At 40.4% G+C, this 15,767-nt stretch overlaps 1 protein-coding gene across 1 annotated transcript; it reads right to left on the bottom strand.

Moving 5' to 3' along the window:
- Nucleotides 1–8,562: 8,562 nt before the first annotated feature.
- On the bottom strand, nucleotides 8,563–11,905 carry nkx1.2lb (NK1 transcription factor related 2-like,b; the record flags this gene model as incomplete). Its single annotated transcript, XM_080840192.1, is given in 3 exon segments — nucleotides 8,563–9,269; nucleotides 11,391–11,853; nucleotides 11,855–11,905. Coding segments are annotated over 3 exon segments (1,221 nt in total).
- Between the last annotated feature and the right edge of the window lie 3,862 nt (nucleotides 11,906–15,767).

Genomic DNA, 15,767 nt, shown 5'->3' with positions numbered 1-15,767 from the left:
ATTACATGGCTAATGAAATGTGATTTTGTAATGTTTTACACGTATCGTACATCGTTTTTTTGTTGTTTTGTAATATTGTTAATTTTGTATGTTTGGTTTTCTCAAGGGTCAGTTTTTTTGTGTGTCTCATATATTGCCAAGCATTGTAATAACTGCAGAAAATGAAAAGGTAGTCATCTTCCAAAACTGATCATTTGTATTGCCTTGATTTTTTGATCATTTCTTAATACTTCTCCTAAAATGATAAAAAAAAGTTGAATTATATGCTGCCTTCTTATCTTTTTGTCCATCAACTCTGATACACTGGAGCACACACTATTCTTAGCCTTATAATTATTACCAATATAATGTATGGCTTGTAGTGGTTGTAACAGACTCACAGCCAACCTGAAAACATCCAAATAAAAAGTCAAATTTAAGAATCGTTCCAATCATGAAATAAATGTTAAACTTTAAGTCACCGTTTCATTACACTGTGCAGGTTTAAAGGCTGAGTCCGCGGTTTTGGGGACTTTCAATAAGGACATATCTGAAGTTGAAGTTCTGTGAATGTTGAGACTTAGTTAAAGGGGTTTTCTAGCCTGGATACCAGCCTTAGCTCCGCCCACAACATTTTTGGTCTGGGAGATTCAGTCTGGAATTGAGCTAGTTGGGAGAGATTAAACGTCTCGGAAAAGTGATCTGACAAATCAAATTTTAAGGGCAGGCTTTATACGTTGATGGACAGATGACCAACCAACGCTTGAGTTGATTAGATAGATAGCCTATACATCGAACAAAGATGGCGCCGTCTCGGGAGCTTAGTGGGACATATTTTATATGATTTAAGCTATCTACACGACTTTTTTTATGTCTACATTGACTTGGTTAGTTGTGTATGTGCAACACGAATGTTGCCGAGGATTGTAGGTCTTAACTGAAGCCCTCTAGACCATTATTGATGGGTTATGCTAACGCGTAGACAAAAAAAACATTGAAACAAATGGTAGCTTCTAGCCTTGAGTGCTAATTAAGTAACGTGAGCAGGCATATCTCAACAGATATTGACAGCGCATTCATTTTCAAAGAGGAACAGAGAAACGCGATCAAGGCATTTGTCGATTGAAAAGATGTTTTTGCCGTCCTTCCTACGGGATCAGGTAAAAGTTTAATCTATCAGATGGTAATACTACGTTGCTCTGATTGGTTCTAGGTATCCAATTCAGCGAAGAGGCATTTTCTTTCCTGGTTCGTTGAATCACGCACCATAATCACAGCCCAATGGTTCAGTATCAGACTCATATTCTGACTAGAATTATGAGTATGACATCGTCAGGCTAGGGGTTTTCTGCATGTGATGATATTTAGGGGAGCAGGAGAGATTAATTCATTCGTAGGAGCTGCAATAGAGAAGTCTGTTAAGTGAAAAGTGACACCCCTCCTCTCACTGGTCCTGCAGCAGTGTGTCAATTGGCTTGAATAGTGTGTGTGTGCGTGTGTGCGCATGCGCGTGCGATTGAGCTTGTCTGTTGTATGTGTTGAGTGGTGTATGGCTGTATGGGTTGGCCCAAGCCACTGTCTGTGTCTCCATGTCCAGCCAGGCCTGTTTATGAACACCAGAGTTAGGAAGCAAACAGCCACAGGTTTGCGAGGAGATGAGCACTTCACTGAATGTGACGAAGTGTATAAGATCTGAATCATGGGCAGCACCTTTCATTTTAGGATGAAAAAACTAGTTACAGCACCATATTACATTCATATTTAATCACTGTTTCCGAAAGTGCTGCATATTATGACAAATATTATATCTGACTAGTGTTGATGTCAGTCAAGTGCCATTTTTATCAGTGGGGAAAGACAGACACTGTCAGGCTTATTGAATTCTGGAATACTAAATTGAACAGTTTCAGTACGCACAGAGAGCTTTGTTGAAGAGTATTGAACTGAGCTGAAACGTACTGCTCACAATCTATAGCCCACTAACTTAAATTTGTGAATTTAGTACTGTTCTCCCACAAATGTAATCAAACTATCTGAAACTCCCATTGAAGTCTTAGACGTCCGCAAGCGGAGCAGTGCAGTGCCAAGTGCGTAGTATGATGTATGAACACAATCACTGAATATGCACCCATTCTTTTTCTCAGAGACTTGGGAAAAAAACCGAATCAGGACAGATGAAGACTTCTTTGTGGGCCACAAAGTCCCTTACTTTACTCTGCTAAAGGATGACAAATAGAACTTTACTGGAGATCCATTTGGCTCAAACGAGTTAATATGCCCCAAGAGTGGTTAATGTCCTTGGGTTGGTGGGTTATAAAATTATTTAGATCTTAATTAACACAAAGCCTAAACCACAGGACACATTATACTCTATGTGTGCAGTATGCCCATGTGCTGTGTGTGGGTGTGCTGAGTGTGTGTGTGTGTGTGTGTGTGTGCTGTATGTGTGCAGAATTTAGATTTTATTTAACACAAAGCCTAAACCACAGGACACATTATACTCTATGTGTGCAGTATGCCCATGTGCTGTGTGTGTGTGTGTGCTATGTGTGTGTGTGTGTGTGTGCAGTGTTTGTGCTGTGTGTGTGTGTGTGTGTGTGTGTGTGTGTGTGTGTGTGTGTGTATGTGTGTGTGTGCTTTATGTGTGCAGTATTTAGAGCTTAATTAACACAAAGCCTAAACCACAGGACACATTGTACTCTATGTGTGCAGTATGCCCATGTGCTGTGTGTGTGTGTGTGTGTGTGTGTGTGTGTGTGTGTGTGTGCTGTGTGTGTGCTGTATGTGTGTGTGTGAGCAGTATTTAGATCTTAATTAACACAAAGCCTCAACCACAGGACACATTGTACTCTATGTGTGCAGTATGCCCATGTGCTGTGTGTGTGTGTGTGTGTGTGTGTGTGTGTGTGTGTGTGTGTGTGTGTGCTGTGTGTGTGCTGTATGTGTGTGTGTGAGCAGTATTTAGATCTTAATTAACACAAAGCCCAAACCACAGGACACATAGAGGCGTCTGAAGAACCATCCTGAGGAGCAGGCCACCACCTTAAAGGGAACACTCTGACTCTGGTGTGTACGACACTGAATGGGACCGGGAATGGGATTCTGTATGTGTGCTGTTTGTGTGCTGTGTGTGTGTGTACTCTATGTGTGCTGTGTGTGTGCAGTGTGTGTGTGTGCTCTGTGTGTGTGCTGTGTGTGTGCGTGTGCTGTGTGTGTGCAGTGTGTGTACAGTGTGTGTGCTGTATGTGTGCTGTATGCCCATACCAGTACATGTAAGCATTGGCAAGGTTGTGCGGGTGCCTGCTCCAAAAAAATATCTACGTTGATACCCTGCTGTAAAATGCATATGCTTTAATGCAACCCAATTTGAGAGTCCTACTGCATTCTTGTCGAGAGATCATTTCCCAAAATAGATACATTGAAACACATTTTCTTGCTGTGAATGTTGGGTCGGTCATCTTTGCCCTGATAAAAGTGGTCTGCTTGATCTCTTTACTGTGTTTCAAGTCACAGACATGGATGGATGGTGTGATTGTGGTTTCGTTCTAATCTATTTCCTTTCTAGTCTTGAACACTGCAGCTATTAGTCAAAACTTCTTGTGAACTCAGATTGTGTTCACACATAACACGCACACACACACACGCACGCGCACACACACACACACACACACATAAGAGGCAGTCTAATCACAAGCATCTTTGACATGGGCTGATGCTTGTCTTCCCTCTATGCATTTACATGCTTGTCCGAGCTCATTTGTGTGTTGCATACATGTGTTTATTTCAGAGCTCGTTTGCATACATGTGCTTATTTCTGAGCTAATTTGCATACATTTCTTTATTTCTGATAGCCTTTTGTTTGCTTTGCTGACTTCCTAGCACTGTTCTGGCGCACGATCTCCCTACCAATGCAGAGTTCTCTCTGATTTCCATTAAATAAGACGGTAATACAATTTTCAATACACAACAAATGTATTCATGCCATAGTGACAGAAATATTCTTCCATTGTTGGACCCTAGTGGGATGCTGGATATTCCTTCCGGTCAACCTTTATTGATTCCTTCCGGTCAACCTTTATTGACATGTTCCAGTTTATCAGCACTGGGCCTGTTCTTTCTTTTAAATGAATTCACACATTTAACAGAAGAGACAAAAGACCACTGAAAAAAACATCAATATACTACTCTGGTACCTCGTTTCCACCGACACGAACTGGGTGCTAGTCCTTGGCTGGTGCTAGTGCTTGGTTCAACTTGCAAATCTCCGACGAACATATGCTTTGTTTTGAAGAGAATTAAGCCATAGGGCTTGGAAATACACCCCCGAGATATAAATACAGCAAAACGAAACATTACGGAAATATTTGTTTTAGTTTTTGTGCTTCACTTTTTATCACAAGTTTTTGTTTTAGTGTTTTCTTGTTGTTGCCATCAGTGCCGTCGTACAAATGTCGACAGAAGGAGGAGAGTTGCGCCTGTCACTCCTGTCCCCATCAATGTAGCTACTTTCCCCAGATATTCAAATTTTGACAAATTAGGTAGGGGGAAAACACAATTAAATCACATTTTGCGAGATCATGGTATTAATGTAAATCCAAAAAGCGAAATCATTCAGTGCACACAATATGTAGGCTATATGACAATATATGATACTATAGGCTACATGCTAGATTGATGATGACATAGTGATTCTATTTTCAAAGAAACAAACATGATATGCTTTAACATATTGGCATTGTGATAGGTTCATATTATTTTACATTCGGTCCGCATGTTCGACCCGAAGAGACGGGGTAAATCGCATTAGGCCTAATTAAAAAAGTGTTACTTTCGTCCCATTTCATTCATGCGCTGGCGTAGCCTATAGATCTTTAAAAGAGCGATCCATGCACGTAGGGTAGACAGAGTACAATAGACATTTTTTGCTTTATTCACTAGCCTACTGCACAACAATTAGACACTAAAAGGAAGTGATGTTTCATATGACGTTTCCTTTGATTGTATAAATAAAATATTATCAATCAATAATATCCATCACTTGTTTAATTTATTCATAATTTGGTTATAAACATGAAGTGCGATTTTGTCTCAACTGCATGTGGGGTAGGCTACCTGAGTAGGCCTATAGCTCCCTGGTGAGGCTGGTTTGATTGATTGATTTACTTGATCATTATTTAAGCTATTAAATGGGCCAATCTCCCTCTTCAGAATTTTTTCTGCTCAACATCATTTAAAATACCATATAATGTAATAGTATCAATTCATATCTCAAAGCGATAGATATAAGCATCATGCTAAAAGAATCGTCCGGACCGGTCTGAGTTCAATCTTGTCTCGTGTATTCTGCTTGCCTGTGACCGAGCTTCATTTCCAGAGCGTGCACTTAACCTGAACTCGCGTGCCATTGTGCTGTGAAAGAATTTATATTCGTTCGGGAGATGAGATTAGCCTTTCAATGAATGTCAATGGATGATGGTATAGACCTACAAGCCATGGCTTTGTCACGGGCTGCACTGCCGTTATTGGACAGGGAAATGTTCAAACGTCTTTTGCATGATCCGTGTAGACCCACTTGTAATCTTTTTTTTCTCATTATTATCATTTGAATTACCCATGAAGTGTTAATATAATTACATTTAAGCTTACAATGATTCCAGTTACGTTAATTTATTAACTTCTCATTTAATTCAAATTGGTTCCCAACAAGTATGCACAACATCTTATAGAGCTGCCATTTAGTCTAATAGCTTAGTGGTGCGCTACAGTAAATGAACACGTAGCCTACACGCTTAAAAAGTTAAGTACCCTATTTTCTTGGTCGACTCCGTCCCGCAGGTGTCCCCAAAGGATCCTGCCCTCCCGGAATTAGACATTTACGACTCTCGCGTCTCTCCCGGGCGGTTTAATTCCAACATGACCCGGCTGCATTGACAAACCAGCGAACTTCCAAACAGGTGGTCATCCCTTTCTGCCCATTGCTGTGCTTTTGGACAGCACAGATAAAAGTGTGGATCTTTAAGGTCGGTCTTGCGGAAGTCAGCGCCTACGGCCCGTATGGCACCTCTGGAGAAGCAGAGGCTACTGCTTTTAGGAATATGTCCGCCTACTTAATTAACGGAAAATGTTTTCGGAAATCATGAAAATGCCCAAATGTGATATGATACCATGATTAGGAGATCAACCAGTGCCACACATCAGCACTTTATACACAACTGTTTAAAAAACATGTTTAAATGACAATAGAATAGGCTGTTAGGCTTCTTTCCCTCCTAGCCTGCAGTTTGCATCTTCACAGGCAAGTTAAGCTGTAGGCCAACACTTTGAATTAGGCCTACCCTAGCTCTATGTGGGCTAATAAATCAATTTCAAAATGTAAAATGATAGGTCAGTGCATATTAAATGGGCATCATTTGAAAATATAGGCTAGTGCAGCCTAGTTTTACAAACTAGTCAAAATCGTTTTAAAGCAACAGTAAGGAGTTTTGGATTAGCCTATGAATTATGATGTATGAAAAAACCTTGCAAACCGCCCAATTGCCACCGGGTGACTGGATAAAAGCTTGCTTAAATGCTAACTGGTAAATCATTGCTTTAAACTTGGTAAAAGGAGGTTGAAAATAGTTTCCTACCGTTATATCCAATCCGATTCGTTTTTTTCTTTCAATTCAGCGCTTGAAACCCTATAGATTTCACATGACACTAAGCCAAGCCTAACAAAGTCACGGCAGATCGTAACAGTCACTGGCAACTTGTGTGTGAATTTATGTTTGTATTGATATTTTGCTAATTACTGGAGCTTAATGTTGTTTTTCTTCCTTGCGTTTAGGGGCTGTGAGGTGTAGGCCTATTGCCATTTAACCTGAGCAGGCTAGTAGGCCTATCGGGATACAGTAAGTCACATGGAATTTTGCCATTGGAATACAGTAGCCTTGTTTTGAGTGAGAAGCCTAGTAATACAAATTGAATAATAATACAAAACAAATAATAATGCTACTAATAATAGGCCTAGTAATATTAAAAAAAAACCTTTTGGTCGATTGTCTTTTCCTTAAGCTTTTCGATGTCGGGCATTCCTGTTCATTAGGATAAATGGTAGGCTAGTTATAAATGTGCTTTTTTTCATCAAAAATGAACTTTGATAAATCATAGCAAGGATTTCATATTTATTTGAATGGTCATTGGCTGAGGAGGATGCATGATATGTAGTGCAAGCAGGCTAAAACAGTAGGTTGACTTGATAAAGACCGTTTAAGTTATTAAACCCAAGATTTGTATAGTGCGCTACTGTTAGGCTACTCTGTAGTCATTATGAGCGTCTGCAAATTCAATTGAGCACACACACACACACGCACACACACACGCGCACACACACACACACGCACACACACACACACACACACACACACACACACACACACACACACCTGACAGAAAGAACGTCTCACCTACTCCATATGACTTACGGACTTACGTCTAACTTCACGGATGGTATTGTGATATTTTCTTGAAAATGTTTTAAATTTCTGGCGGTGAACAGACCAAAAGTTCTTCCACATATTAATCCTAGCTTTAAGAGTTTATATGTAATAGAATGTATATGACAAGAAGTTTTTTTTGTCCATAAGCGGTTTTGTTTCTTATGTTTGGCTGTCACAACCCTTCTTGCCATTTTCATGATGCCATTTTTGTTTACTGCCTGTTAAAGCATCATTGTAAAATATTGGCCAACGCTTACTAATTATTATTATTGTTAGCCTAATATTGTTGTTGTTGTTAAAGTTAACATTAATTGCAGCCTATACTTGGCCAGTATTCAGAATGAGGACAACCGTTTAATTTAATCTGTTAACATTTCGACTCTGGTCCTTCCTAGACAAATTCCTAACATTAATTTAAAATCCGTAATATATAGGCTGCATAGGCTACATACAAACATACATACAAATATATACATACAAAGGCTACATACAGAATACATTACAAACAATGATAATGTTTCAAAAAATAATATGTTGTATTATACCTCTGGCTAAACCTGTTGCCATTAAAAGTTTAGATACAAATATGAGGGATTATGCCTGCCAGAATGCTTCAGAATTTTATAGTAATCTTGAATGCAAGTGAATGCAAGTCGAAAAGGCGATTTCATGTTTTTGTCGATACATAGTTTTATTGTCTCATTTTTCTATTTATTCCATTGCATTCCAAATAGGACTTTTGACATCTTACTATTTACAATTATAACTATAGAAGTAAGTTTATCAAAGAAGAAAATTCTATTAAATACAACTTCAAAAGAAAAATCCAGGCAGAGTTTAGGCTACAACTTTGAGCAAAGAAAAAATATTTTCCGTCAAGACAATAAAGAAAGTTTCTAAGTGCATTAAAAGGGTTTCTTAATATCCCTGAACGCAAGCTAAATTTGCAATTGACATTCTCTCAAGATCCTTAGAAATTTTTAAAATATTATTAAAATATTATACCTTTTACAAAGTGATTCGACACATGACTTCATGGGAACAGGTAAAAAAGCGTGTATTTCCATATTTACATCAGTCTTTTGCAAGTTGTTTTGATTGGGTTTCACAAGTGCGAAGTGTAAAATGTGGGCGCTCCATATGTCTGCGAGCCCAACATGAAAGGTGAGAGTACCGCGTGACTCTGCAGAAACGGTAATTGAGCGGTACAGACAAGTCCCCCTGGCGCATGGCCTGGGTAGCTGTGCATAGACAGGTGTCCGCCCATGGGGGGTGATGGACTCAAAGGGCTGAGCCCCCCCATTCCGTGGCCTTGGCCGTTCGTGCCACCGCCAGTTGGGGCACTTGTATCTGCACCAGGATTCTGTTTTTTCCACTTGGTACGCCGGTTCTGAAACCAGATTTTCACCTGTGTCTCTGTCAAGCTGAGCGACAGCGCCAAATTGAGTCGTTCACAGACGGAGAGGTACCTGGTAGACTTGAATTTGTTCTCAAGAGCAACAAGTTGTTCATAGGTAAATGCTGTACGAGCCCTCCGAGGCTTGCCCGACTTGGAGTCTGACCCGGAGCGCTTTCTCTTAGCCTTTACCTGGTTGTTCTGACCGTTGGATGACGACTGCTGAGATTGTGCGCACGCAGGACTCGGAGTTCGTTCTCTCGCGTTGTCATGGGAATCTAACCCTCCGTCTGCGGTGCCCATGAGCTCGCTGTTGCTCTCGTCGCTACACAGCTCGTCCTGGATCTCACTGTCCATGTGGTTCCCCTGGATGAAGTCGTGTTCACACTCTTCAGATCTGTACACATAGCCATCTTCTGTAGAAAAATGTAACAAAATCACTTAGAATAATGATTTGCTGAAAGTATCAATTGGCCTTTGTAGGGCCCTTTAAAGTTTAACGTAGCCGTACAGCAACTAGGGGGGCCTAAATTACCTTTTTAGATTTAATTTCATTATGCGACACACACACAAATAGGCTACTGTAAATTTAAGCAAAAATCAAAAATCGAAAATCGGATCCGTCCAGAAATTCCAAACGGTTGACTATCTGTTTCTGATTCTGATTTCAATTTCTAATATAGCCTACTTCAACAAACAGCCGTGACAATCAATACAAATAGCCTAATAATATTCAAATCTAAATGAAACTGCCAAATATATTGGATGATAAGCCTATTTTACTGCGCATGTCAATATGAACCATATATTTTAACGGAGCACAAAGTGCAAAATGCAATGTGGGCCAAGTGTTCAAAATAATAAATTCCATTCCCAGGCTAATCTTATTATATAAAAATGAAAAATGGAACTATTGCAAATGTGTAAACGTGTAAACGTTTTGGGCTAAGAACTGATGTCACACGCCAGCGCGCTGTTTTAGAATAACAGCAGTGTGACAGATTCAGTTAAGATATTAGACAAACCTGGTCAAACCTCCTCACACCTACAGGCCTCCCTAGCCATCTATGACTCCTGGTCAAACCTCCTCACGCCATCTACCTCCCTAGCCCTCTACAGTGACTCCTGGTCAAACCTCCTCACACCTGCCCACCTCCCTAGCCCTCTCTGGGCCGAGGGAGGACACTCCTCCTCTGAGTGGAAATGAACATTTTACATTGAATTTAATTTTCACATTAATAGCAATATCTTGCCTTGAAGCAAAATTATATTTGTATTGTATAGGCCTATATGTTATCCAGAATAGTAGTAGTATTTAGTAAACTATATAGTAGCCTAATTATGTGTTCTGTCTTTTTCCCTACCTTATTGTGTGTGCTTTTGTAAGTTATAGGTCTATCTACGTTTTCTGTCATTTACATTAATTGCTGCTGTAACACTGAACATTTTCTTTGGGGGTAAATAAAGCAGGCTAGTCTTTCTATCTATCCAGCTATCTATCTATCTATCTATCTATCTATCTATCTATCTATCTATCTTTCTATCTATCTATCTATCTATCTATCTATCTATCTATATATATAAAATATGGAAACGTGTTGTGAATCCGTGTTGCTTTTTATAAGGCAGATATTGTTTAACTTCGTTTGCGTAGGCTAGCCTATTTTGACAGAAAGAAAATGTTTCAAACAAATATTCTCTATCTTGTAAGAAAAGTGAAGTGCCAACAACTTTGTGTTAAAGACACGCTGGAAAGGACTCCTGATCCCCGAGCATGGCTGGACAGGTCGATACCTCATTATTGAAATGAACATATCTCTATCAAGCGCGTACGTTCCCTGCAACATCTAAATTATACAGTGAAAAATCGGATAATTGTGCGTTAAAACCTACTATACTAAGAGGTAGTTATTGATTGATTGACTGTGTTCTCTAAACGCTGTGTAACGCTGTTTTCCTTTCAGAGTAAGTTATGCAGGTTTAAGGAAGGCTGCATTCCGTTTACTTCAAGTCTTCTGTAACGGCGTTCTGTTATGCAACATTGTACAGGTTGCATGATCATCTGAAGTCGATGGAAACTTTTTTTAAGTTGCAAAGGCCGCATATTTGCAGGGGAAAATAACGTCATGTTGCCGTCTACTTATCAGCAGGGAAGTGTCAATTTGGGTTAATGTTGGTAAACATTTTGACCAAGACAGTCTCTTCAGGGAATGCATATTATATTAGTATATTATTATATTAGTAGGCCTATATTATAATTGCATATTAGTCTTACGAATACACAGTGCATTGCCATTGGAAATAAGCTATTAGGCCTATCTAATTCTTGAAAATATACTTGGCATTACATTATGACAATTTAGGCTGTGCTATCTTTAATGCTGAGCATTATCCATAACGTTAGTGTCCATGGTCAAATGCTTGAATTCATAATTCAATGAAATAATTCGTCCCCTAGTTTGGTTTTCTGGCTGTGCGATGACTGTATACTTAAGTGTTGCTAACCTATGAAAGTATGAAAGTATGAAAGTACTCACTTGATAATGATGATTTTTTACAAGTATCATAGTCTGCTGTGTATGTTTTCTGCTCGGATCCATGGGAGGACTCCTCCTCTCCTCGGTTCTCTGTCCCTAAGGTGAAGTCGATGACTGTTCTTGGTTGTTTTTTACTCGTAAACTTATTCGGGTCCAAAATGTCCAGCACTGAAAATGGAGTGGTCCGATGGCAGGTTGGCGCTACGGCTGGTGCAGGGTCCTGTCGCAGTGGACCGTCTCCTGTCCCACCGTGTAGCACCTCTCTGTCGAGGTCGCTTGCAGAGACTCGCTTCGGGCTGTTGTTGTTGTCCATGCTCTCCGGTGAAACCACCACAATAACCGCTGCCTGTGTGAGTGCGCCGGGCGCGAGTGGAGCGATTGCTGTATCACCAACCGGAGTCTTGTCTCTGTTCATAATTTCTAGTGATAAAAACACTCCCGCTTCGCCACTGTCCTGCGTCTTTGCACAGCAACGATACCCGACTCGCTAGTGTGTTTAGGCTACTTGAATACATACAAATGTCAAAATGTCCCGAAATGTCAAAAACGTTCAGTGACCTCCTCCTCCTTCTCTGAGCCAACACTGAGAGTTGATGGCACACTGCTGGATGTTGATCGTCTTTGCTCAAATCCTTTTTGGGGTTTAACCATCACCCCAAGACCTCCAACGTGCATGACACACATGCGCTCACTTGCTCTATCCGTGTTCCACCCCTCCCCTTGCTCTCCTGTGTCCTTCTATCCCGTCGGCAAAACTTAGACATAAGCAACGCCTTACTTATGTATTCATATTCCACCGTGGATTGTAATTGGCTACAAATTAATCCCATGCCTTTAATAGCCTATTATCTCCATCTGCGGGCGTGAGAGGCAACAGCATCGAGCCGGGAGTGAGCGATGATGTGGCCCGTGATATACTAAGCTGTCAGTTCACAGCCGACGCAAGTCCAGTCGACTGGAAAGCCTCTAAATAGGCTTATTTTTCTGCCTCCTTCATCTCCAGATCGCGGACGAGCTTATGATAATGATTGTTTCATGATATATTCACGAGAAGATAGAGCAATTAAAGGCGTTGGTCCCAGGAAGTCGATAAAACGGAGGTGCCCTTTACAATATACATATTCAGGCAGGTAAAACGCGTTAAAATGGCCTGCATTATTTAACGACTATTTTCATTGCAGTTATAATTGGGTGATTTGGGTCTTCATAGTTGTCTGGCAAATGGTGTCTCAATATCTGACATAAATCTTACCGTTTGCTTGATTAAATGTGGTTTAGAGATAAACGTTTTCTCTAAATGGAAACTACGTTTCACTTAACTCAGTTCAAAAACTCGATATACAATAATTGCCTTTCCAGTGAAATATTGATTAGGCTACTAATCTGGGATATCATTATTAAGCCAAGAACATAATAGATTTAAAATTAGACTTTGATCAGATCGTGGCATATTTATTTAGAAAGGCAATGATTATTCCCATGAAAGCGATTAACTCGGGTTCAGCCTAAAATTCGGTTTAATGCAGAGTCGCGCTGTAAACCCAGCAGGAGGTCGAGGACTTGACGAAAGATATCGTGGAATAGGACCAAACAGCCCCTGATTAAGATTACTCTAGGGGGGCACACAGGCTAGTTCATTATGATCTCTCGAAGAGCAGGCCTAGAAATCTAAAGATGCCCATAAATAAAGGGAAAAACAACTGAGTGTAATTTTCATTGGCATAAACAAGATTATTTTAGCATGTCATGCATCTGAATGAGTAGTTGAGATGCTCCTTTTTCGCTTAATGATGTTAATGAAACAAACAGGTGGCCAATTTTGAATTAAGATTATATCAGTATCCCTTCAATGGTGGCACAGGTATTCCCTAAAGGTATTTAGTAATTTCTCACGGTATTATTATGTAGATCGGAGTGAAGGCATTAGAGAAGCACAGTAGAACATTCTCAAAATTTGCGTCAAGGCAAACCTGATGTCAAAAGTGTAAAATAGTTCTCACTGCAATTATGTTATTTGACTTACAGCAATGGCCTTTTTGTACTATTTATGTGTAAAAATCGTTCTTACTGTAATAATGTTATTTGACTTAGCGATATGGCAGATAATGTTTGTCATAACAGTATGAACTGCACAAATCACAGGGAATCTGAACTTTTCATTTCCAATTCGGGCCTTTTACATATGTGCTCCTGAATCAGGACCAGGTCTGATGTTTTGCAAATGGACCTCAGTCTGAACAGTCACATTAGGATTCAAGCGATTTCTACGTCACTCTAGATCCATATTGGTCACCATTCTGCACCGGCGGGAGTCACTTGGTTACACACACACACACACACACACACACACACACACGTAGCCTACACACCTCCGTACAGAAGGAGCACCCATTGCTCCACAAAAAGCCAAAATTAAAAATGTTGCTCCGCTTCTCCTCTTCCTCATAATTATCTGCTCACCAATCTTCTTCCACTGCACATCAGCGTGTAAATGAAACTGTAATCTCTGACTTCAGTGGCTGAAATGAAACTGTAAACTCGGACTTCAGAGGCCGAAATGCTTCTGTAGACAGCGTGCAACGTCTTTGTTACTGTTCTGTTGCATGGGTAGGTCAGTTCAGGACTGGGACCATTTCACACTGGAATCTTACATTGGCAACATTTGAAAAATAATGCAACCTGCTAAACAAAAAAAAATCAGATCTGAGCAATACATCTAATTGAGCACTAAGGCTTGCAGTGTGTGTGTGTGTGTGTGTGTGTGTGTGTGTGTGTGTCTACAATGATAGTGTGCCACAACTACTTAAATCAATTGACCCATGCTCTGGTCCCATCACATTACGACTATGTACAAGATTTGGTCTTATTATTTGCAATGCACTTTACCTCATTTAAAATGCAGCCATGGTGTATCTGAATCAAAAAGGCATCACCACTTTCACTTCATTTGTCTCATCTTATTTTTATTTTTGTACGCCCTCTCTGTTGGGTGCAACCTAATCAACTAATAAAATACTTTAGGTTCCAAAGGCCAGTCAACAGATTGAGAGGTAGTAGGCCTAGTGATATTATAATTTCCCTTCTCAGTCTGATATCCCAATTTATTCACATAATGCCCTACAATTTGCATTTAAATAGTCTCGTTCAGCCCTCCCTTTCTCTAACAGCCCGAGCGGCTGTCTCTCTCTCCGTGAGTTAGACCTCGGAGCTGCTGTCTCTCTCTCTCCGTGAGTTAGACCTCGGAGCGGCTGTCTCTCTCTCCGTGAGTTAGACCTCGGAGCGGCTGTCTCTCTCTCCGTGAGTTAGACCTCGGAGCGGCTGTCTCTCTCTCTGTGAGTTAGACCTCGGACGGCGTTTCTGTCTCCATGAGTTAGACCTTGGCGCGGCTGGGTTATTTACCAACACTGAACTTGAGGTATCTATCTCATGTCAGTCTGATAGCAACGTGTCAGAATGGGATTGCATTTTTTTGAAAGTGTTCTTTGCTGATATTTCACTAATTTCATTACACTACAGGCTTGGCAATGTTGGATTAAACAGGCAGCCTTTATATTTAATCTATGATTTTGCTTGTAAATCATACTTGCAACCACATGTGGTAAATGGTATGATTGCATTGGTCTAATTCTATAGATTGGTCTAATTCTATACATCAGTCTTTAATTTTATACATTGGTCTAATTATATATGTAAATATAACTACACATGAAACTTAAAGATCATCAGAGCATCTCAAGTCATATCAAGTCGTGTCAAGAGGATCCACTAAATATGACACACACACACACACACACATTAATGTGCATGTGTGCTTGAGACAGAATGTTTTGTGGTTAAGGATTTAGGAAAAGAGAAGGAGGGGGGGCAGGGGGCGGGGGGCTTGGGCGGGCGGCAGCAATTGAATGACTTGAAATGAGCCTGAGAGTGGTAAAAGCTGACAATTTCCCCCCGCAGAAACAGACGCAGATGATGCTTCAAATGGCCATAGATCAATACTCCGACCGGGTGTCTGCCGGTGATAAGAGAGGCTGGGACAATGTTGACTATTAAACGCGTCAGCTTGAGATATTACACTATTAGTTATGGTATTTTTAATCATCCATAATATTTAGGTGATAATTAATTAATTATACAGATTAGATTATATCTACAGCAATGATGAGGATGGAGGCATCTATTAAGGCCAGTAAAAGAAGACCCTCTTGAGTCTCTGTGTGTGGAGGCCAGACTCACTGCCTCTTTAGGAGGCCAGACTCACTGCCTCTTTGGGAGCCCAGACTCACTGCCTCTTTAGGAGGCCAGACTCACTGCCTCTTTAGTCTAATAGGAGCCCAGACTCACTGCCTCTTTAGTCTAATAGGAGCCCAGACTCACTGC

This window comes from Sprattus sprattus (genome assembly GCF_963457725.1).
Source record: "Sprattus sprattus genome assembly, chromosome: 6".
Lineage (NCBI taxonomy): Eukaryota > Metazoa > Chordata > Actinopteri > Clupeiformes > Clupeidae > Sprattus > Sprattus sprattus.
Note: the sequence above shows the minus strand (reverse complement) of the source record. Positions and strands in the feature narration are given on the sequence as shown.